The sequence below is a fragment of the Cyprinodon tularosa genome, unplaced genomic scaffold (assembly GCF_016077235.1).
Source record: "Cyprinodon tularosa strain WSP-4 unplaced genomic scaffold, ASM1607723v1 ctg924, whole genome shotgun sequence".
Classification (NCBI taxonomy): domain Eukaryota; kingdom Metazoa; phylum Chordata; class Actinopteri; order Cyprinodontiformes; family Cyprinodontidae; genus Cyprinodon; species Cyprinodon tularosa.
The window spans coordinates 155,017-179,978 of record NW_024039701.1 but is presented as its reverse complement, the minus strand read 5'-3'; the positions used below and the strand labels follow the sequence as shown (position 1 = coordinate 179,978).

The 24,962-nt window shown below is 37.4% G+C and overlaps 1 protein-coding gene across 2 annotated transcripts; it reads right to left on the bottom strand.

Annotated features, from left to right (window-relative positions):
* Nucleotides 1-4,586: 4,586 nt before the first annotated feature.
* On the bottom strand, nt 4,587-22,039 carry LOC119776330 (myocardial zonula adherens protein). 2 transcript variants are annotated; one of them, XM_038274697.1, is made up of 14 exons: nt 21,508-22,039; nt 20,899-20,967; nt 14,546-14,632; nt 11,598-11,762; nt 11,392-11,484; nt 11,187-11,300; nt 10,951-11,103; nt 10,467-10,592; nt 10,203-10,331; nt 10,015-10,109; nt 7,866-7,971; nt 7,212-7,295; nt 6,855-6,916; nt 4,587-6,761 (listed from the first exon to the last, which is right to left on the bottom strand). In XM_038274697.1, exons 1-14 carry the CDS (start codon nt 21,583-21,585, stop codon nt 6,101-6,103), a joined length of 2,022 nt encoding a protein of 673 aa, XP_038130625.1. In that variant the 5' UTR covers nt 21,586-22,039; the 3' UTR covers nt 4,587-6,100. The 2 variants fall into 2 exon arrangements, with proteins under 2 accessions (XP_038130625.1, XP_038130624.1); XM_038274696.1 differs by having other exon boundaries at nt 6,855-6,961; nt 21,508-22,037.
* Nucleotides 22,040-24,962: the final 2,923 nt, after the last annotated feature.

Here is a 24,962-nt window from a genome sequence, read left to right as displayed (position 1 = left end):
CAGCTCTAGCGCCCCCTACCGGTAAACACATCCATCCATCCATCCATACGCATGTCTGGAGTGGGGTCGCGAGCGGTCTTCTTCTTCTTTTCCGTTATGGCGGATCGAAAACAACTAAAAGGCGCATACCGCCCCCTAAAGTACATGAGTGTGTAGCAACATTACTTTACATCAAATTCCATTTTTCTATTGTGTATTCTTTAGATAAATAAATAATGCTTTGCTCAATCTGTGAATATCCTTTATATTTGCTTAATTTCCCAATATTCCTTTAGGACTCCAGTCTTGTCCTGTCCTTCCAACCATCCTTCTCAATTTCTCCCTTTCATGTTCATAAGTTGTACAATTTATCAGTAAATGTTCTATATTTTCTTTTTCTCCACATCCTTCACATTTATAATTATTCCCTATTAAATATGAATTTGCATTTAAATAGGTATGACCCACGCTTAATCTGATGATTATTACTTCATACTTACTCTTATTAAGTGATTTACCTTCCCCTGTCCCAAAAGGAATTGTAATGGTTATTGTTCCCTCTGAAGCCCTTTTTGCTAATATATCTGCCTTTTCATTGCCTTTTACACCTTCATGTGCTGGAACCCAACATCACCAAATAGCAATGCCACCCCCTATATAATCTAAATAGACTGTGCTGGAGTTGTAATACTAAATCTTTTCTATCATTTCCTTCTCCCTGAATACTTCTAAAACTGCTTTGGAATCTATATATGTACCAATCTCTGGCTGTCTACAGGCAAGAGGTGGGGTATGCTCTGGATAGGCCGCCACTTCATCACAGGGCAACACGCATACATACTAAGTGTTAATTCAAAGGGAAAAGAAGCTTTTTACAGCCTTCTTCCAGCCAAAATTAGTTAGCAGCACTGAGGTCTCCCTGCCTATGTGGATCGTCATTAATTTGAGCAAAAATTGAGGCATTTTTTCTTATATCTGCATACAATTTTTCAAAAACATTCATACATGAAGCCATTTTTGGTTATTTCACATTTTTCTGTGAGCTCATCTTTTTTCACTTATAAAAGTAAGATTGTTTTTGTTTGAAAGTATGAAATACAAACCAAATACAATCACATTGTATTACTCCCACAAAAAGTATGAGAACAAATATTTAAAGACAAGTCATTTTTCATTCCCCTTTGCATCTAGATCTAAGCTAAACAGAGTTTTCTCTCTTTTCAGTTTATGAATTTGGATATTACCTCTTTCTAAATATTATCATAGCTGTGTTAAAATCAAATAAATCAGCAAATATATCCGCTAACTGATTGTGTCACTTTATCTAAAATACTAACATCTCCTTGAATAAATAGATTTAAAAAAAAAACTGTGGGTTAGGGTTAGATTTTTGTGCAGTCAACTATACTTTAAGGCTTGCAAAAACAAAAGGAAATGCACAGAATTTAAAGAAAGAGCATGTGTGAGTAAGTAGCTAAATTGGTAGTTTATACATACCAAACAAAATGCTTCTTGAAGTTTATTGTACAGCGTGTGGAAAAGTCTTTGTTGTCACTCTTGTAAGAGCAAAGTATTCTTATGCATTGCTCAGGAAGGACTAAGGGAAGGATGAGTAGACCTGAATGAGGCTTGGCTAAAGCACAAAGAAACTGATAAAGCCAGAGGAAAATATAAAAACATATTTAAAAGAAACTCGTACAAATGTGCAATGTCACATCATCACATCATCCACAATAGAGGAGACGAAATACCCTGGTCCCCAAACCTAATCCCTCGTTTGCTCCAAAAAATCGTTTCCCTGAGAGAGGGTAACCTTCCAGTGTCCAACATGCACTGGTACCAGGTCCAGCTTACTGCCGGCAATGTGAACCAAACTCCTGCTCAGCTTGTGTGACAAGATGGCCTCAAGTATAAGTCTCAGACTCAGTACTCCTAGAGCGCCCTCCTCCACAGGGCACCATCAGGGATATGGTTGAATGCCTTCTCCAGGACCACAAACACATGTTGACTGATTGTCCAAACTCCCATGAATCCATAAGCATCCTGCAGAGGGTGTAGAGTTGATACAGTGTTCACCCTGCACTTCCAGAAGCCAAGGTTTAATAATCAGCCAGACTCTCCTCTCTAGAAAACTGGCACATGAGGCTCAACCAGGAGGCTGAGAAGATCCCCCTTTGGTTCACTGTTCTTCTCAAGGGGAACCACTGCCCCTCTCGGCCAGTCCAGACTATGTTGATGGAAATTATTGCAACAGAAACAGAACTAAACTCTAATTTCCAATCAAAACTAGACTACTGACAGTCAGGGTCTCAGGGGGGCTGGTGCCTAACTCCAACAGCCTGAGTGCAAAAAGCAAGGTAAGGTCATCAGTATACCTACAGTAAGGCAATGTAGAGGCATCAATAAACCTAATAGTCATGTTTTTGGAGTTTGGGAGGAAGCCACCCATATGTACCCAGGGATAAGATGCAAAATCCATGCAGAAAGACCCTAAGCCAGAGACCGAACCCATGACCTTACTGCAAGGAAAATTGCGCTACAAACAATCCACCATGCAGCCCTCTGTTTTGTCTTGACATTGTCAACATGTCATAGTTGTTTTCCTAGTCAATGCAGGGGGGGGGGTGTCTTTCAGAAAAAGCAGGTGGAGCCTTACCACACAGTGCAACTATTTCATGTATTTTGGTCACAACCGAAACATGTCTATTTGACAACACAAGCATGTTTCATGGCTGAGTCATGTTATTGGAAGCAAGACAAAAAACACAACACCTTTTTTTTTTTTTTTTTTTATAAAAGATAAACAACACATCTCTAACCATTGTTTCCAGTGTGGGGACCTGGAGAAATAACTACAAAGAACTCTACATCTAATTGCACACTGCGGAAAAAGCAATAACGGAAATTAAAAAATAAGATCGTAGAACCTTAAAACCAATTAATTGTAAAAACATGTACAAGCAAATTTATGGATTTGGTAAAATGGTAAATAGCTATTTGAAAGATGAAGGACACATGAGAATTGTTAAACATAGGATATAAGATGATCTATGAATCCATGGCTTGATGAATTATTTAAACATGTATTTCAGTATGTACGTTAGCAAAGAAATGAAATAATTGGAACAAAATCAGTTAAAGAGTATAACCTGGTGGAATGTATAATCCTCACAATTAACTAGTAAAAAAAAAAATATGTGACAAGTATGTGGCAATGCTGTTTAGGGCGATTAATGTCTACATGTTTCTTTCTATGCTGTGTGAACAGTGAAACCAGTCTGAAGGTTTCCAGCCTTACAGCCTCAGATTTTCCACAGCTGCATTTCCTGTCCGGATGTTTTCCAGCCACTGAGCCAAAACATTTCTCATTTAGCTCTGCTGACAATGGCCAACACTTTAACCGAGAAGTCACAGCTGTATCCTTTTCAAGTAGTGTCAACGGTCAGAATCTGTTGAAATAATCTCCTTTCTTTTATTATTGTGATTGCAAAGTAAAAAAAAAAAAACTCACGTAAATCATGTTAAACATGATAAAGAATGTATTTGTTATGTATTTATTGTGCAACATGTGAATAATGTCCTTTTTAAAAACACAGGCCTGTTTAGCACTTTAATGCTCCCATATTTAAAAACGCTAACCACTTACCAACATCACAGGAATCAGCAGACATGCAAGACGTCGTTCGCAATTTAATCATATTTATTAGTGCACAAAAGATACACCTTTTTTAATATATTGTTGGGCCCGTTTTCCGGGAAAATGGCATGTTGCGGGGACTGGTGCCTGGACCCCACATGAGGAATTGCAGTTTTAGAGTCAGCGGGTATGTTTAGGACTAAGGTGTGAATTGAGTTTAGGTTGGGATCAGTGTGAGGGTTCTGGTTAGGCTATGGAAATTAATGGAAGTCAATGGAAAGGCCCTGCAAAGACAGTGAGGCAAGTTTGTGTGTGTGTTTTTTAAGATGATATTTGAGGTCATATTGTTGAGCATTTTACTGCACTCGTGCATTACAATTGTTCTTCACTCTTTTGTTTTAATTTAGTTGTTTATCTTAAACATATTTTGATATAAAATGTTTCTAAGAATTCCGCAACAAAAATTTTACCTTAAAATGGCCTCATTTGATACAGGCTACAATAGAATGGGAATGATGAGGGTTAAATGATGAAAACTGTGACCCGACCTATTTATGTAACACACTGCCAGTTCCTGAAACAAGTTGATGTCCTTAATTCAGTTTCCTATACTGTCTAGTATTGCCATTCTGTCTAGTATTGCCCAGGTTGTCTTGAAGCTTTTGAGTGAAATCTTAACATTGGTCGGATTTAAGACACCGATTATTTTATATATTTATGTTTTGTGCAGAGTAAAATTCAGAGTCTATGAAGTAAAGAGTTTATTTGTTTATTTAAAATGTATATTGATCCTTCTATGTAAATGCTCATTTTAAATCAGTACCAAAACGGTGTTCACCTCATTTTATCGCCGGATTTAAGGTTGTTTTGGTACATTGTCAAGATAGTCAGGAAAGTTTGTCATCTCCGTCATTTAAAAATATATTGTCATTAGTCACGCTAAGTCTTATATGAACTTACACACCAAAGGTGGGAGGTACTGCTGGGGGCTCAGAGAATGGCAGTCACTTTATTATTTAAAAAGTCACAACAAAGCCATAATATTGAAAAAAGTCTATAACCCTGTTGTCATAACAGATATTTTGCTCCACCACCATTCACAGACAATAGGGAATACCCACAAAGGCACATTGCAAGTTAATAAATATTATTTACACAGTACGAACATAGCAAAATATATCATTTCATATGTACAAAGCAAATATAAAACATTTACATAAAACAAATAATAACCATTTCAATCCTAAACCATGAAAGAAGTTATTGCTCAGTGAGCAATGGGGCGACATTCACTTCATATAACACGTCAGAAAAAAAAAAAAATTAATTCAGTTAATTACACCACATTGAAATTAAAATGTAAAACATCCTCAATAGTACACTTTTTCTATCATCCCTGTAAGAGAAAACAAGGATTTTAACTATCACCATTGTAATTTTAAAAATATCAAATAAAATTTGAAAGTGTTTTCCAGCACAACATGGTATTTTATTATCAGCTGTAAATTCAATTTACTTCATTTTAGTCCAACTTCCCAACACATGCATTTAGTAGCTATGCTTATGGTTAGCCATATCTATTTTAGCAGGACATTTTGAGACAAGGAGAATTATTTAGTTAGTGTGTTTAGTTCAAATGTCCACCCACCGATGTTTGTTTGATCAAAATGATCTCACATTTTTTTTGTGTCATCATCCAAATGAAACTGATAAATGAAAAATGTGTTACATGGTTTATACTGTGTGATAGCTTCATAAATGGGTTAAATAACCATATTGTTTGTGTGACCTGTTTTAAAGAACTTTAGCCACATATATTTTGAATAATAGGCAGTGAGTTGTCACTCCAAATAAGTTTACATACAGTTCAGACCAAAGTTACCTATAATACTTCCAGACTTTGGTTAAATTTAAACACAGTGCTTGTTTCTGATTGGAAAACACACTTCATCAGATAAAATTTATTGTAAAAGGAGATGTCTTTATTTAGAAAACAATTTATTTCTTTACTTTCATAAAAAAATTACATGTTGGCGGTTTTAACAACCCTCTGTATTATAAAAACAAACTTTTTAAACCCTTCTTTAAGTTACTGACCGGCTTTTGCATTTGCATTTGATGTTAATAATTTACCCTTTAAAGTTTTTAATGTTTTAGATTTAAAGATTTTTTGCCATCACTTTAACGGTATGAATCCCTCCACGTACTCTGCATATTGAAGTTCAGATTTAGGCTGGGCCTCTTCAAAACATTCCTCATAATCTTAAAAAAAGATGCTGGTAAAATTATAAGATTACTTCAAATCTAGTAAATCTGCTACCATGAAAGACATAAAGAACACTGAGTCTATCTGTAGATGACTGGAATCAAAAGAGGTCTGATAAGTTTTTTTTTTATTATTCAAATCAGAAAAAAACAAACAATGCAATAAATCAAATAAAATGAAAAAAAAAAATAGCTTCATTATTTCCCAATATGAACCCTTTAAGTCGATGAGTGTTTGTCTTTATGGTTCTGTCCAATCAGTGTCATGAAGGGCGAGTAAACTTGTAATCTTGTTCTTGGTCGAGAAGACGACATGGATGATGAAGTGGACTGTTGTTTACTTTGTGTAGTGTCTGTTTTCGGTTTTGCATCCACCTCGTCTGACTTGACGGGACTCAGAACGGGATCAGACTCAGACGAGTAAACACCATTTACTGCTGCCATGTTGGACTGCAGGAACTGACTATACTGACCAGGAGAATACCTTAATAAACTGTTTTCTAGTCTGCTGGGTGGAGGGTTAGTAGAGCTGAATGTCCTTGGATGGATGGGCTTTGTTAGGCTGAATGATGAATGTTGGAAGGAGGAAAGATTTGAAGAAGACGAAGACCATTGTGTGGGTGATGAAGGATCTGTGGGTGAGAGAGGTTGAGGAGGTGATGTTGCATTAACTGGTGATGAAGGCTGGAAAAACGATGAAGGTTCAACGAATGATGTAGGTTGGACAGGTGATGTAGGTTGGACGGGGGATGTAGGTTGGACAGGTGATGTAGGTCGGACAGGTGATGTAGGTCGGACAGGTGATGTAGGTTGGACAGGTGATGTAGGTTGGGTGGAATGAAGATGAACAGGTTCGACAACATTCCTCTTTACTTCGTGTCTGCAGTTGCACAGTCAGACATCAGAATTAGAAACCAGTTTAGAACAAAGAACCAAATGCAACCCTTAGGCAAATCCACCTGTTGACTCCTACCTGGGGAGCAGATCACAGCCTACTCCTATGTCTCGTCTTTCCAAACTTTCTTGAGGCCTATTCTGTGTGGACATAAAATACTTCAGCTTGTCTTCTAATTCATTATTCTAGGAAAAAGGAAAGAGGAAAGAGCTCCGTCAGATCAGCATCATGCAAAGGACAGCAGTCACTTTACATGGGAAAGGGTGATTTGATAGGAATAGTGATGCAGGGAAAACGTATAGTCATTGCTGAAAGGTCGTGATATCCTGTGCTCATCAGGTCAGCAAAAAAAATTTTGTAGCCATGCAGAAGGATACCGCACCACACCTTCATTTAAACATAGAATACAGGACTTTAAACTTGTCATAGCCTTACCTCACACTCCACTATTGCAATTCTGTCCAAAAGGTCTGAGATAAACATGTCCTTCTGGGCAACTTGAGATCGTAGAGCTTGAACCTGCGCAGAATTACATAATTAGAGCCTTGCTTTGAAATCATCAACAGACTTTTTCTTAATTGCCACGAAAATCAGCCTCTTTGAAATATGGCATTATGTTCTAGTAGCTTTGTCATGTATCCTTTATTTTCACAATATCTGACTAATTAGATCATCTTTTTGACATTTTTATTAAGATCCCTACTTCTCTAGAGCAATGCTAAGTTAATGTCTTTTAAAGTAACAACAATTTTTGATACCTTTGATCCTGTTTATTCAGTTTCAGAAGGTTGTATTAAGGTTTCATTTTTTTTTTTTTTTTACAAATCTGCTATTTTAGTTTATGCACACCAGCTCATCTACCATACCCTGCTGGAACAAGGTGTAACAGGATCAACTGTTTGTCTTCAGAATTACATCAGTTTTTCTTTGCACAGTTCAACAATGTAAAAAAAAAAAAACTGAACAGGTTTATCTAATAAAGTAGTATGTTTCTTTTTTGTTTGTTTGTTGTCTATGGCTATCATAAGTAGAAAGTGATTTCTAATGCATGGAAATGAGCTATAAAAAGAAAAAAGAAATTCTCCTCACTTCCTCTATCATTCCTTTGACTTTCCTCTGCTGGCAGAACACCATGTCGTTTAAGTGTTTAATTCTCTCACGAAGTTCCACGGCTTCTTCTTGCAGCTGCTTAGACCTAAAATAAATGGGAGTTAAAATTTAAAGCAGGACTTTCATAAACATTAGGTCTTTATATTGCCTTTCAAAAGCCCACATTTTGATCATCTCTGATAGCTTTTCAATACAAATTATTATAATGCCTGAGGTAGAGCTAAATAACTTTCCCCAGGATTCTTGAGGAGCCTGAGGCTGTGTCCAGCGAGATATCCTGCAGTGCTTTGTTGCACCAGCAGAGACAATAACTCAAGAAGAAGAGATTACAATGGTTCTTTTTATATCTTTAATTTGTCACAAAAAGATGCTTTAAGAAGTTTTAAAGGTCCTGCTAATTGTCAGTCATTCTGCTAATATGTTTACTTAAGACCATCCTACATACTCGTCCCCATTTTTACTTACCCATTTTTACATTCATAACTTCATACTTCTTTGTTTTACACTCATCTTACTTAAAGTAAGCTTGTATGAGTGATGTGAACAGCAGCTTTTAAACAGAGTGTGCACGAGGTGCTCCTGCATGCTCTTGCACATGTTTAATAGGCGTTCCCTCTTAGGAGCGGATGCAGGGTTGAGCATGTGCATTTTTTTTTTAAGTGGAGAGGGTGGGTCTTTTCAAAAATTTGCAAAAATGTTCCATTATACCTTTAAGCTAGAAAATAAATGTCATCTTTGTACTGATTTCATCAAGAATTACCCTACTTTTTGTTGTGGAGTATGCAGAGCAGCAGGGCTCAGTGCTGTCATGCAGTTGGCTCCAGTGGGTGCTGGAAAGAGGTTCACTGCTGTAAACTCAGCAAGTCTGTTGTTTATTTCAGATAAATTTTGTCACAAAAAGTAATTTTAAAAATGTTTCTATGTAAAAAGGGCAAAATTGAAAACCTGATCTGTAAAGTCAGTGGATCAGGATTATAAGCCTAATTTTAAATGTGCTTAAGGAGCAGCAAAGCTCCTGGGTAGCACTGGGAAACTGGAGTTACTGTAGCCTTAACTCAGCCAGGCTCTGCAAAATTTCCAACCACCTGTTTGGAGCAGCTGAACCTGAATATTAGCATTTATTAGTTATGTGGTAAACACTGCAAGCACTGAATATAAAACAAACTTTTGGGCTGGAATGTTTTGACATTTTAAGTTACAGCAGGTTTCAGTTATAAAGTTTCACCACAATATTTTGATGGAGTAACTGAATAATGATTTAACAGACAACTTTCACTTTCACACATTCTCCTTACTGGGTTTTCATGTAAACCTAACTAAGTGGATTATGATCTCTTTAACTGTTTTATGGTTTTATGCTGAGACTTCTGCAGGAGGAGAGATTGTGGTTTGGATGACTGCAAGCTCTTGGAGATCCTCTTTCGAGTCCTGTCATTGTTGAATCCATCATCTACAACCTATGCTTGATATGGATATCTGCTTATAATCAGACATTCAAATGATCAATTCCTTGCACCTTAGGACTGAACTAATAGATAACATAATTTCATTAAAAAAAAGGACAAATATGGCGCCACTTAATATGTTTGCAACTGAGGCAAGATGCATAAAATATTTAATGTTAAATAACGATCTCAACTTTTCCTGCTTAAGGATCTAATTAGCTTAGTAATGAAAGGAATTAAGCATAACTCTCAAGTGGTTTATCTTTTCTTATTTATCATTTAAAAGAGCAACAGCAAAAATAGTGTATTTCAAAGGGTGTAAACAGAGTGTTATGATTAGTCTATATGGGGCTGGGATTAAAGTGTAAAACCAGTTCTGCATTCTTAGTACCGCCACCAGATGGACGGAAAGTGAATCCAGTTTTTTTCTGGGCTGATCCAAATAAATGTCTTGCGACATTTATGGAATGATGAGAACAACACGCTGACAAATTACCCAGCATCACTTTAAGTTTAAAAATAAAATGACTGCACGGACTTTTATTGAAAAAGGGACTAATGCAAATTACAGATTTTTTTTTTTTTTTAAGAAACCTGGCCAATCAGCACTACTTCCACAGGGAAAAAAAGAATTGAAAACTGTAGAATAAGTAATTAAAGAATAAGTAGTGTCACATTTTTACCTCTTGGCTGCAGCTGCATCCGTTTTGTCTGTCCGCTCTAACATGCGAATACGCTGCTCGTAATCCTGCAGTTTCTGCTGGAGTTGACTCTTCTCCTGTGAATTATTTTAAGTTTTTTTTTTTTTTTTTTTTAAAGAGGCCAAACAGAAATAACAGTAAAACAGTAAAGCTTGAAAAGGTTGCCTCACTTTCCCCATGCAGCTCAGGAGACGTTCAACTTCAGTGATCCGCTGGTCTTTTTCAGCAATCTGTGCCTCTGCTGCTCTCAGTTTCCTTTCTGTTTCCTCCAGTCGCCTCATGTAATCATCAAGTTGGACCTGTGTGAACGGAAAACTTTGATCAATTGATGCAGAATGCCGTTTTTATGGTTATTTCAAGGTAAATTCTTGAGACTGGAACAATGTGATCCAATCAAAGCAGTTACAGTATCTAATGTATATGAGAATGCCAACCTGTAGTTTTTCTATCTCTTCTCTGTGTTCCTGTTGTTCCCTCAGCAGCTTTTCTTCGTACTCCTTCTGGAGCTTTGCAGAGAGATCCTGCATGGCGCGGGTGTTGGCCTCATGTGAAGATTCAACCTGGACAGCCACAGCATAGCAAATTTAAGACTTCTCTCAGCAAATGGGAACATATTAACCCTGAGCTGGAAGATGCAGTTAAAGATAGTCCTTTGTTATAGAATAAATACTGCCATCCAAGCTTTGATATCATGATAACCTCCTGCAGAGAAACTCTATATGTGCAGCATCTATGTGTTTGGCAGCTGGCATTTATTGCAAACAATGCTTTACATATTCTCCCATCAGGGTGCTCTGTGAGCTGAGTACCAACTTCTCCCATCAGCTAGAAAACTCGTGAGCACTGCAACTTTGAATCAGTTACAATAGATGTTTAGCAGTGTTTGGGTATGCGTGGATTTGCAGAAACAAGTTCTACCTGAAGTCTCAGTGTTTGGTTTTCAGCCTTTGCTCCAGCCAGCTCCCGCTCCCTGTCCCTGAGTTGCTGCTCCGTTTTTTGGCAGGTACTCCGCAAAGTCTTTACCTCATCTTTTGCGCCTATTCTGTTCTGACAGTTCTCAATGAGTGATTTCTGTGAAGAAAAGGCACATAAATCAGTAACCAGTTGTCCAACAAATAAAAATCCTGACATCCTTTGTGACACTGATTTGTTACCTGCAGGCTGAGGTTTGCAGATATGAGGGAGCTGTTCATCTGATCAAAGTTGTCCATGGCTGCTGTACGGACCTTCACTTCAGATTCAAGACTTTTCCTCTGGGAGTTGGCTGCCTGCAGAAAACATGTTTTTTTTTTATATTATTATTTACAGGATTTATGTAATGAGTTGGACTTGAACAAAAGTTTTTATTTGATCATCTACCCTAATTTCCCGTGAGAGCTTCTCCATTGATTGCTGCATTCCTCCAAACTGGCCGTACATCCTTTCTCTCACCTTCTCTAGTGAGTCTCTCACCTGTTTGCAGAAAGCAAGGACATGCAGACGTTAGGACCAAAACTCCCTTGATTGTGTCCAATCGGGTTGTGCATCATGAAAGCTGGTGTGCTTCTGTGCTGGAGTTCACTCACCTCCCTGATGTACCTCATCTCATCATGAAGGTGGCTGACGGTCCACTCCCTCGCCATCAGCTCCTGCTGTCTGTCCGAGCTTGTCCTCTGCACTACGCCGTACACTTTGGGCCCATGATGCTGCAGCGAGGTCACAGGCACCCCATTGGTTGTGTCTCCGAGGTGCTGAGGGAGACAGGATCAGAGCGGTCAGGTTTCTGCTCCCAACCTCCACTGAGGCTGACTTACACTGTCCCTGAATACATGGTTTAATGTAGGCAGACTCTCTCAGGGTTATGTGTTTGCATATGGATGCACATATGTGCACTTGATTAGGTGTTCTTAGCGATGCTGCTGGTGAGCTTATGAAATAGGAGGTTGATAACAGCTAAAAGGGGTGCATAGTGCACAGACGGTGTCATGTTTCTGCATCCTAGAACATGAGCTTCTGCCATTTCTGCCTATTGTTCCTCTATCAGCCAACAAAAACAGATGCACAGGAACAGCATGGCACTTAGACGCTGAAATAACTAAATAGCAATAGGGGTTGGTGCAGATAAATTACTGAAGAGTGACTTAGATCCTGTTTCTCTGAATATTTTATATGTTCTTTGAAAGAGAAATTAGTGTGGTACTCATGCCTTAAAGTGAGTTGAGTCTAAAATGATTTATTATTCCAGCAGACAGCAATCAAAAATGTCATAGTGTAATATACCTATATGGGAAAACATTTATTGTACTGCTTTAAATGCTGTAATGGAAGAGAATAAAAGAACATTGAAAATATCTTTGTGCTGAAAAAAAGGATCTTAAATACATGCTACGCTCTTTGCAAGCATTCAGTCTCAAGAACAAAAGTTATCCTCTTTGCATAATCAGAATACAGGTCAAAACTTGGGAGTGAAAACGACGCAGACATTTGGCTACTTGGTAGGAGTGTTTGTCTGAAACTTAGTGTTGTTTTCAGTTTTCGCTGCCAGGAATGGGACACAGAAACCCAACAGCTGACATCCCAGGTAAGGCATTCGGTTTTTTCAGCACACCCAGATTAAATCGCAAAAAATCCGCCTACTCTTAACATTTCAACAGCTCAAACAGATGTGCTTTTCCTGTCGTGTTTAATTGTACTGTAGTTAATTAGCTCAACAATCCAATTGACCAAATTTTCTAAGGTACTCCTGGAACCAAAAGTAAAACTTATTTTATCATTACATTATTATTTTCTTATCTCATACCGTTACAATTGCAATGTTTGAAACAATGAATCTTTAGCCTAATAAACTACTGCCATACCACTGCCATGGTCTCACACTTCAGAGGCCATTCTGAAACCCCTACAGCAGTGGTCTCCAACCCTGTTCCTCAAGATCTACTGTCCTACAGATTTTAGATGCATCCCTGCTTCAACACAGCTTAATCAAATGATTGATTACCTTTTCAAGCCATTCATTTGATTAAGCTGTGTTGAAGCAGGTATGCATCTAAAATCTGTAGGACAGTAGATCTTGAGGACCAGGGTTGGAGACCACTGCCCTACAGTATCTCTTCAAGAAAACACTGAAAGTTCTTGACAAAAAGCCTTTAGATTATCAAAATTGTAACATTTTCAGTAAGTAGATTTTAAACTTTGAGTTATTTTTGGATGTGTGGATGTGTTTTAAATAGAGTTTTAAATGGACTTGCTCCTCCTCCTCTAACTGATTTTATAAGCAAAAAACCTATTACTAGAATAAACACCAGGGGTATAACCAGAGGAGACAGTAATGTTCAGCGGCGTAGGACCAAATTTGGCCTAATGGTTGCATCCATTAGATGAGCACAGTCATGGGACACACTGCCAGCTCATGTTATGGGTTGTGCAACCTACATAAGTTTTAAAATCTCCTTGAAACATTGGTTGAAAACTAAGCAGACATGCTCACAGTTGAACTGATCTGTTTCCTTGGGCCTGTTAACCTCATTTTATTTATGTTAGTGTCATTTTATCTGTTTGTGTCCACTCTGCTCTCTCCAATAGTGCCTTGTTTAACGTTCACTATTCTTACCTGCCTTAGGACAGCAGATTCAAATTAGCTGTTATTCTAAGTATAGCATATTTACATTGATGCTTTAAGCTTACATGTTGATGAATGTGAATTGTCCTAATTCAAATAAATAAATAAAAAATGATAATAAATCACTAAAATATTTCTCTAAAGTCTTACATAAGGATACAAATGTTCAGACTTCAGACTCCTGCATAATAAATTACATTTTAAAAAACATTTAGATCTCTGCTTCTTCATATGGGGCAACTCAGTCTAAAATAAATAAATGGACACAAAGCAGCTCAGAGAAAGTATCCTATATAGAAATACAACTCAGTTAGGAGGGAAATTTATAGGGCTGAAACAATTAATCAGATTAATTATGAATAATCGATTATTGAAATAATTGTCAATTAATTTAGTAATCGATTAATAAAATATACCTTTACATGACAGAGCAAGCTACTTAGACAGTAATAAAATCAAAATTGTAAAGAAAGTATATAAACATTTTGCATTTAACATTACAAAAAATTACTGTCAAAATGCTCTATCCAGAACTCCTCATGTGGAAAGTTTTAGTTTCACCTGGTTTTATTTTGTAAAAACTCTTTTTTAAGGAACCTTTGGCTATCCAAGTATTAACTCATTAATCAAAAAAAAACAATCGAGAGATTAATCGAGTTACAAAATAATCGTTAGTTGCAGCCTTAGAAATGTCCATTTACAGATCATTGAAATGTTTTCATATTTTATTAAGAATGACATCAGAACAGTTGTTCTAGTGTCAGATTAACTGAATGTTAAATTATCAAATAGCTAGTATATTTGTTGTTTTTATGACATAATTTCAGAACGTTTCTAAATGGTAACAAAAAAAATCGGAGCCATCTTCAGATTCAAGCAGATACAGAGCGTGCCTCTAGTTCATGTTGTGTCTACCTGCTGAGGCGACTCCATGCCAGCTGGACTTTCTCGGTGGATCAGCCCGTTCTTCTTTTTCCATGTTTCCTTGATGTGACTCTCACTCTGTGGAAAGAACCATTTAAAACATCATGAAAACATATATTCTTCCCTACAACCTGCTTTCTATTAATTACTTTCCTTTTCATTTCCACTTTTGTTGTCATTTTGATCAAAGTATATTTTTTGTTAGGACTGTTTCAGGAGAAACAAATGTTTACTATGGTGTCACTAAATGCCATCGCTGGTCACATCAATAACTAAAGTTGTTTATGCTCCCCTTTATGAATTTTATTGTTTGATGATCCTTAAATTATGTAGTGTATAACATAAAGAAAATATTGTTTTGATTTGAACTTTGAGAAACTTAGATCGACCTCAATGTCATTAAAGGGACAGTTCAGGTTTTTGGATGTAATATGTTTTGGACATCAATAATATTTTCTCGATCTTCCATTTTGATAAACTAACGGAAAATTGTCTACTTGTTTACAGCATCTGAGATGAAGGGCTGTGTCACGAGCTTGAGAAGGTGTGGATGCTGTAGTTAAATAAAAATATAACTACAGCATATACATACATATGCTGTAGTTATATATATACTGAGGATTCCTAGAAAAGATTAAAACAGAACTGACAAAGGCTCCTGGAAAGATGTTGAAACGTTTTCAGAAAAAACTGAGTGAACGTCTAGTTGACTGTTTTTAATGGTTGCAATGACCCGGATGACTGAGAATATACACAGGAAACTACTACAATAATGTCAGCCCTATTTTCAATTAAACTTTATTTTCAAAGTACTTAAAAAATAGCTACTAATTGAAACCAGTCTCATTCACCTCACAATAACGTCTACAAACTATTCCACACTAGTTCCCATCCCAGACGTAAGTATTAGTTATAAAAATTACCAATGATCTCCTGATGGCAACTGAACCCAATTTACCATCCATCTTCATACTTCTTTATCTAACTCCATTGTTTGATACCATTTCTACTGCTCTGCATCTTAAAGGATTATCCTTGCTTGGTATCACTCACTCCCCCTTCTCTACATTCTGCATTTTTAATTAAGTTTATGTCGTTTAAGTCCCTCAGTTCTGCTGTCACATCTGCATTGCCTCGGGGCTCTTTCCTAGGACTTTGACTCTTCAACACCTAGATTCTTGATTCTGCAATGTTTTTGATTAATTTAAGATTCATATTTTTGCTATATACCCAACTCTACGTATCCAGTAAATCAAATTATATATTTTCACCCTCTTCCTTTACCTCTTTTTTGTTTTAAATACGGTTATATCATATTACTCTTTAAACTTCAGTCAGCATTATCCAAAGTAGAAACTTTCCACTAGCATCTCCACTGTCTGCACAGTGTGTCATATTTAATAGCTCCTTATTTTTTATCTCTCACAATAACATCCCTTGTTCCGCATATTTTCATCAACTAGCTATTAATGGTCTTCATCCTTACTCCCCCTCAGTTCCCGCTCACAGCCTTGTTGTGGGACTTATTGTTTTACGACAGACTCCCAGCCCGAAAAACAGCATTGCTGGATCCCAATCACACTCAGAACAATTTCTGAAATCCTTCTGTTTGTATTCAATGTCATCTACAACCTCATTCTACCCATCATATCTCCTTTATGTTGCTCCATAGATCCTCCTTTATCCATTGCACTCTTTTCCCTTTAGCACAGGGGTGTCAAACTGGTTCCAGAAAGCATCATGCAGTCATCTCATCAAGTGAGTCCAATCTGAACATGATGACCTGATGAGATGACTGGAGTCTGGTGTGCTATTGCTTGGTTGGAAAGAAAACCTGCAGCCACACGGCCCTTTCTGGAACCAGTTTGACACCCCTGCTTTAGCACTATAAAGAGCCGAACTTTCTCTGTTCCTAAACTTTCCAACTGCCACCAAGCATCTGTAATAGCAACACTTTTCAAACTTCAACACATTTAAATATCGAGCTGTTCAAAACTGCTTGCTCCTTGTAATTGCATTGCCCCATATAGCCTAATTGATCATACTGTCTGCTTTAATCAAATTATTTTTTTGTCACAGGGTGTGGCAGCATCATTCTATGGGGACTTTTTAAATATCTTCAGATAGAGAGATGGATTGCACTAAATACAGAGTATTCCTAGAAGTTGAAGATAAATTCATACCACACATTAGCAGCACATCATGCTCACCTCATGTCGAACCCAACAAAAGCTATTGAAGATTGAGGTTGAAATGTTGAAAAATGGGAAAAGGTTGAATAGGATAGGAATACTTTAGCAAGGCTCTCTGAATTAAGGAAACTCACAGGAAATTGTGTGTTAAATTACCCTTACAAGCAGATATAGAGATTGGAATCAGCCATAGCTGCTTTAGTGTGAAAATTAAAAAAATAACCGGAAGTGAAGAGGCTTTTAGAACTCTGATGGGTTTCATGCTCTTTAAATGCATCTACAAAGTATTTTAATACTATAGGTCGTCGATTTGTCTTAAGAAGAGCTGAAAGAATAAAAACATACTAACAAGTATTTGGAGAGGGAGGCGACAATCTCACAGAGATAAGAACGAGGGCGAACAAGAACAAAGGCGCCAGTGTCTCTTGGAAGGAGCAGGGCCTCACATTTCACCACCACTTCATCTACAGAGAACGTGTTGTTGAAAAAGGGCAAAGGCACGTTGATCGGTGGGAATGTAAATTCCAGCACGTGATAGCGAGAAACAAACATCTTTATGATTAAATAGCTCACATGCAGTACTTTATTTGCCATCTAACATCTTTGCTTTGATCCCTGGATAATCTGGGTAAGGTGAAGATCACATGACTGGTCACTGAATGAGAAAGCTTCTGATTTCCAACAGAAACAATCAAGTTGCCTTTGACGTCACAACACAGAAGCCCTCTGATGAGTCAAACCTTAACTCTGCAGGTTCAGCAACAATTTACGTGCAGCTGCCTCGCTCTGTGCCATATTCACGATGCAAAAGATCACAATGTGACAGGAATGGATTGTGTCCACGATGAGTCAAGTTGTGGGCCACGCCCCTTCTAATTTTACAACATAAACCTGCTTCAGCCTTTGTCTCAAAACATTGGACCTCCTACTAGCAGAGTATTTTGGTAATTTCCTTCCTCCTTGATTAACTTCATAACTGCCTTGTATCACAAACAGACAGACCTTCATTTGAACTCCCTGCTGATTAGGCCAAAGATCATTGATAAAAGTGAAAAGAAACATGAAGGACGTTTGACACTGTGAAGGAATGCAGAATAATTAAAGCCTATGAGCAAATACCTGCAGGTCAAGAAACTGCTTTTGTTTTGTTTTCATCTGTTTTATATCTGCTGGAACCTGAGAGTTATTTTGTGAAATCTTTATGTCCTAAAAACTCATTTAGTTGACCTGGATTTCTTCTCAAACAGTCACTTCTTTTTAGAGTCAGCTTTTTTTTAATCTAAAATGAAACAGACACATTTATTAAATTTTTAGCACCTACAGGATAAAGAAAACTTGAGTTGCATCTGTGTTATCGTGTGTTATATTAAAAAACTACAGCCAACAGCAGTGCTTACTGATCCTTGGTGGAGTGATCACTCATGAAAACAGACGTCCTGTTCTCAGACCTGCTGATGTTTGACGAGCTGACGCCACATTTGTCGGTGTGCCAGAGTTACCACATCATTAAAGACACCAAGGCACACATCAGTGCAGAGCACATGTGTTTCCCTCCATACCATGTTTCCTGGTGTCTGTCCTTTTTTTCCCTCCTGCCTTCTCAGAAATTAAGCTACAGGAAAGAACCCCCCAATTTTAAAATGCATTTGCTTCATTCTTCCAGCTTTCCTTACCCAGTACATCTGTGCATTTGTGTCTCCCACCTGTTTTTTTCTAAAAATAATGGATTTTAACTATAAATGATATAAAAACACATTCAAACCAACTGACATCAGTTAAAACGGGTAAGTAGAAGGGATCATTTATAACCTGTTTGCTGTGATTACCTCACTATTACATACTGACTTCAAACAAAAAAAGCTTACCAAACATTAGCAGTTGACTACTGGTGGACCCTTACTTACATTTTGGTGCACAGCTTCCCTTACTGTTTTAAAAAATATATATTTTTAGAAATGTGCAGGCAAAAATCTGACTGCATCCTATTTAATATAACAGTATAGATCACTTCAACAGCAGCGGTATAAACGCATCACTCCGTTTTGGGTTTAGACGATCTGTTTGACCCAGTAGTAGTTGATACCCAAAGGAATTTTTCACAGATTTTTTTTTCTTTTTTATGTAAAATGCATTGAGGTGAAAAGCCTGATTTTTACAGGCCTAGACAGTCCAAACCTAACTTGATTTTATTTTTTGTTTTTCAAACAAAGTTAAATAGGTGTTTTTTAATAAAATTTTAAATATCAACGCTGTTTTTTTTTGTTCTTAAAATAAAAAAATCCTGGTTTCATTGTGATTAACCTAATAATATGTACTGTACAAAGATGTTATTTTATAAACTGTTCACTCCCACATCCAGAGTCGATATTAAGTTCAGGTGTTTCAGCCGTTACAATGGTGGCAGGAAGGCTGCCAATTAAAACATCTGTAGAGGATGCCAAAAAGTCAACTAAATATAAATAGCCAACTCCTGGTTGCACAATAACAAAGTTTTAATAATAAAGTTGTGAGTAACTTGATTCAGTTGATGCACTCCTCCAAACTTCATGTTTTCCTCAGATTGAAGGACAATGAACTGACATTTGAGTGTCAGGCCGATGCAGTTTGTATAAGAGCCCACCATTAGAGGATGCATTTCCTCCAGAATACTGAGGACCAAAATAATGTTGAAACATCATTGGGTTACATTTAAATGATGACAGTATGTAGCCATTTAAGTCTAGATCGGTTTCCAAAGCCCAAATAGTCTTGTCAGATTATAGCCATCCTCTACACACCCAGTTTAATCTCCTCCCTTCAGGCAGGACATATTCTCTAACTTTAAAACAAAGAGAATATGGAACTCCTTTATCCCTACAGCCATTGATTTTTTTTTACAATCTATAACATTTATCTCCCAAATCAAGACCAAAATCTAACTGAAGCAGATTGACTTTACTTGTGTCTCAGGACTCAGATCAGGACTCTTCCGCCAAGAAAAAGTTTAAATTGAAAATAATGCCATCATAAAACATCTTCCTCTGATCAGCCTTAGCTTTCATTAAGTTTTTAGTGTATATTGGTAACAAATAAATGTTCTTATTTGTTACACAATGCACATCTTCTGAGAAGCTTTGTGGGTTCTGCATTGTTGCCTTTCCTGTTTGGCTGAGCTTCTGCAAGGCCTGTTGATTTACAAAAAGTGGGATGTGCAAAACCAGCAAGACAACGAAAAAAGAAGCATTGATTTAAGAAAATATAGGGAAAGGTTATTCGTTTTAATTAACAGAGTACTGTTCTGAGATTTGTTTCAAATTTGGGCAAACATAAGTGCTGGATTGAATCAACTTACAATAAGGTTATTAATGTATCATTATGAAGGGAGATTGGTTATTTGAGAGCTTTACATGATTATTCGAAAAATCTTTTTCCCTTAAAGTACAGAAATAGAATCTTCCATTGTCATGGTCCCACTCTCCCAGAGGAAAAGGGAGATTATTGAAGCATATCTGAGTGGAGGTGTGGCAGCAAGATGACCACCACGCTACCAGGCCAAGGTTGACACAAACCATGCAGTCAGGCTGCTGCATGAGTGAAAAAAGTAAAAGTCTCATGAGAGCCAAAAAAAAGCAAAAGGAAAGTTCTCACTTCTCACGCTCTCACTGACTTAGGACCAGATCTGCAACACAAACAAAGGCTGTTCAAGAGCCACCTACGGCAAACACCCACACAGCCTGCAGCCATCATAATTCACACAGTTACCTTTAAAAATGTTTTAAACTTTGAAGCAAATGTTTCTATTTCCTGGTTCAACTGATCTGGGTTTTGAATATTTTCTCCTGGATAAACCCATCTTGCGGCACGTTCTGACTTTATCTCTGTAGTAAATGTGAAACAGCTGTTAGTGTATTATCAAATACACACGCCCGTCTTCGGTCACAGTTGCATAACTGGACCAGATGATAAAAAACATAAATCTCAGACGCTCCGACATCTTTGTTTTAATGCTTTAGTAACACTATGTGACTAAAGTAAAAGTATCCTAGAGTAAAATAGGATGACGGACTTTCATTTAATTGAGGTGTAAACTGTCAAAACAGGGCTGTTTTGAAAGGCTCGTAGGGACCAGCATGGCTTATTTAGGAATTTCACTGTGAGAGACGTCAGACTCACTGTGTCTGCAGATTTTTCCTCCTTGTTTTCATTATTTCCTGCGAGCAGAGTTAGCCTGAGAATCCTCCTCTGGAAAAGCAAAAACAAACAAAAGCAATCATTGTCATGACAAAACGTACATTTGTTCTAAAAGGTCTCTAAACAAGAAGGTAATAGAGGTCCCCAACCATTCACATTCACCACCATCTCAGCTGTTTATTTATAGACAATGGACAGCAAACAACATTTATGCAAATTATCTGAAACTGTAAAAAGGCAACATCTTTCACACCATGTGCATTACAGTAAATTCCTTGTTGAGGTTCATTTCTAAGCAGAAAGTTATAGCATTTAATCCTGTTTATTTCTGTGATGAAGGTAATTATGCATTGTTTCATGTATAAATGAAAAAGCAGAGAACAAAGGCCTGTTTCATTAGAGAGCTTTTCAAATAAACATGACATCCCTTCCTGCTGCTCACTGGGTTCCTATCCTACAGCAAACTATAATCCACTGACTGAGAGAATGTAAATGTTAGGCGAGACACTATGAGAGAGTTGAGAGAAGGGAGGAGAACGACTGCAAACTTGGAGAAAAAGAGTTGGGTTTCATCGCCTTGGGATGTCTTACCTCACTTGAAGGCTTTGCAGGGTCCTCTGTGGTGGTGGTGGTGGTGGAAACCGTTGGTCTTGAGCCGTAGCGAAGCATGTCTCCTTTTCTGCCCAGTCTGTGCCTGTCTTCGTCTCCTTCTCTCCAGCCCCCACTCTCTCCCACCCTTCCTCTCCTTCTTCTTCCTGAGTTCTGCTCAGGCTTTCAGACCGACCATCTGCCCCCGTCTCCAGGCAGGGAAGAGGAGGGAAATTCCACTCAGTCAAGCCTACAGCTTTGGCTGGAGGTGGTGCTGGGAGTCCACAGGGCCCTGGGGTTCAAAGGTCCCTTACCTTTCTGTCAGTCAGTGACTAGACCGGATCCAGCCTTTACTCACTGCAACATGAACACATCTGTCTTCATATCTCATTCTCTGGGTAAGAGTCCTACCGGCTGGCAGCAGGGTTGTCAGTCACCTCCCCTTCTTCTATCTGGCACTGAGTTCCCATCAGACCTGTCGGGCCACATTTCACCTGCCTCCGTCTGCTGTGTTTCTCCTGCCCTGAGAGCTGGACTTTCACAGGGCGGGTCCACCTCCCCAGGCTGGGACAGGTGGAGCACCTCTTATCAAATAGGAGTGGCTGCAGTCCGGAAAACAGACTTCAACATTAAGAGCTCAGTTTCATATGATATATTCATTTGAGTTGCACACATATAACAAAATGTAGCTCTATTTTTTCAACTAATCAGTTATTTTTATTTATATAGCATCAATTTTCACCAACTATCTCAACTCGCTTCTTAGACAGACAGGCTCAGTTTATATCAGAAAGAATACAAAAAACGTCAGTCTTAGACATTCACATTTTTTTTTTTACTTACATCTACTCCAATCTAATCCAGATAATTTAACATGTTCTAGGTCAGGTTAAAAGTAATCCTTCACAGCATGTTTGCTCTAACTGGGGGAATAACTAACATAGGGTTGACCACCCAGAGTGCAGTCTTTAATGCGATAGAAAATCTATGGCTGGAGCTATAGATTAGGGTGATGGCAAAGAGGCCTTCCAACTCCAGACACTTGGAGCTGAGTTATAAGATTGTTATGGTTGAGGATTACCATGCAGCCACAGATTATTTGGATTGATAACTTTCAAAATATTATTTTTCTAAATATTAAAATAAATCACAGATTAATGTTATATAATCCTTTTACATTGTTTTATTGTACTTTAGGAGTTGCCAGTCTCATCTGATGCATGCCAGATACAAAGTATAAATCTAAATCTATCAGTGTGCATTACTTAATTGAGGGGGTAGTGTTTTAAATAAAGCCCAGCTAAATGCATGATTCATTGACTTTGCAGCAAATCTGAGTAAGCATTTTCCCTTCGCTCAGTAATCAATAAACCGTACTTCCCTTAAAGAAATGCTCCAAGTTTGAAGTTATGGTATTCTCTGATTATGTTTTGTTTCATTCAACTCAGTTTTATAATTTAATTTCATTTAGGAGGAAAATATCAAAATCTTACTTGTATATGTGAACACAAATGATGCTTCTTCACATTTATTACCTAATTTTTCTCAAATGTAAAAGCTTATATTGATGACTTATTACCATCAGAGTGCCTATATCTCAGCTCCCCCTTTAATCAAGGTTTTAACTGCATCATTAACACATGAATGAGGAATCGAGATGTAATCAAAGAAACAAGTGATTGTTTTTCATCTTTTTAGTGCATTTACCTTTTAAACTTTTACGCTACTTTTTATTTTACTATTTAATCTAAGTAATCTAAAAGCATTTTATGTCTCTTTTAAAGGGGTAAACATGTCAGAAATGTGTTTCCATCATAGACTCAGGCAGGATCCTGTGCTTGAAGAGTGCCCAGCTTATAAATAATTGATACTGCTGACAGTGGATATTGATGAAAAGGATCACAGCCATTATTCTTTAATGATATTTATACCTGCTACCTTGCCAACAACAGTTCGCCTGGTGTTTTAGCTGTTTACACCACATCATGCTCTCAGTTATCTTAGCAGAGGGAAAGGGCAGTCACACTGATCCCGTTCTACCTGTGAATGGCCTGCAGTCACTCCCTTTTCAATGAAAAAACACACAGAGCCGCTGAAGAATGGGGAAGGGTTTCAGAAGACTAGAGTTGTCCAACAAGAGCTTGTTTAGCTGCTTGTAAAAGCTGACTGTAGGTACCGGAATACAGCATGTTATTACAAGCGAGTGAAAGGAAAATCTGTAGATTGTTAATCAGTAACCAGACATCAAACAAATGCTGTTTTTTTTATTTTACAAATGGAACCAGTGAGCCGGTCACTGACCCAAACATAGGTCCAGCTTTAACATCATGCGGCCTTCTTCTCTTATAAATCTGTAATTTTTCCCTTCTTGTCAATCTTTACACTCTCATTTTTCATGATGAGACAGCAACGCAGCATTGGTTTCAATCCAATGTGGTAGGATAGGAGTGTTTACACTGTTACACCCATAAAACTCCACTACAACACAAGTCATGCCAACAAGCAGAGAGATACTTGAACTTTTTCTGAAATGCTTTAAATAACCGTCTCCAACTGATACAGATGCATACTTTTATACAAGGCTGTTTAAAATTGAAATAAATCATTTATTTCACAGTAGCATTTAGGAAGCTGTGGTTTCAAAGTTACTTTTTAGAACATTTAATATTTTCAACTGTCAGACAAATTGCTGGAAACCATTTATTGTTTACTTTTCTTTCCAGTTTACTGATTGGTAAGGTAATAAAAAAGTAATGGCTTAAATACTTCAATCCTACTCACATATTACAGGATCATTATGTGCAGCCTCTCAGTGTTTAATGTCTGAATAAAAGGAGTTAAAAAGAGCTGTCTGCTTTTTTACCCCTTTAACATAATAATAATTGCAGGCCCACAAACCCAGGCTGCTAATGCAAAGTTAGGCAACCAGCAGAAGCCTTCTTGCAAGCATCGATGTTGTGGGATCTTAAAGTTTTTCTGATGCATTTATTGAGAAATTTTCTAAGTTCAAGCAAAGCCTTAACATTTACTGTGTGAAATGTAGATATTAAGGATGTCTGGAGTTCACCCTGGCCTAAAAAAATAACAAATAATAATAAAAAAAGCCTCATTGTTGGTTGTTAAAGATGTCTTAATCCCAAAAGTGTGCAATTGAGTAGGGGAATTTTAAGAAATGTGCATGTATATCTGTGCACTAAAACACCCCAGGCTAATAATATAAATGAATGGGGAAAAGAGGAAGACACAGAATAGATTATGGTTATTAAGTTTTTTGGGAAAATTAATTAAAATTATGGATGCTTTGTTAATTTGAAACCAGATGTAACTTAAACCTGCCTTTAAATTTGGCTTTTGTATTATTTGCTCACAAAAGTAATCCAAATCTGACGCAGCCTCTTTGTCTTCTTTTTATTTTTGCTAAATTTTATCAACCTTGAAATTTTTTTTAATGGATATCA

Coding starts and splice junctions, on each gene's coding strand:
- LOC119776330 (XM_038274696.1), bottom strand. CDS start 21,585: ATGCTTCGCTACGGCTCAAGACCAACGGTTTCCACCACCACCACCACC. Junction 11,104..11,186: donor CTGCAAACCTCAGCCTGCAG/GTAACAAATCAG, acceptor TTTTCTTCACAG/AAATCACTCATTGAGAACTG. Junction 10,593..10,950: donor ACCAAACACTGAGACTTCAG/GTAGAACTTGTT, acceptor GTGGCTGTCCAG/GTTGAATCTTCACATGAGGC.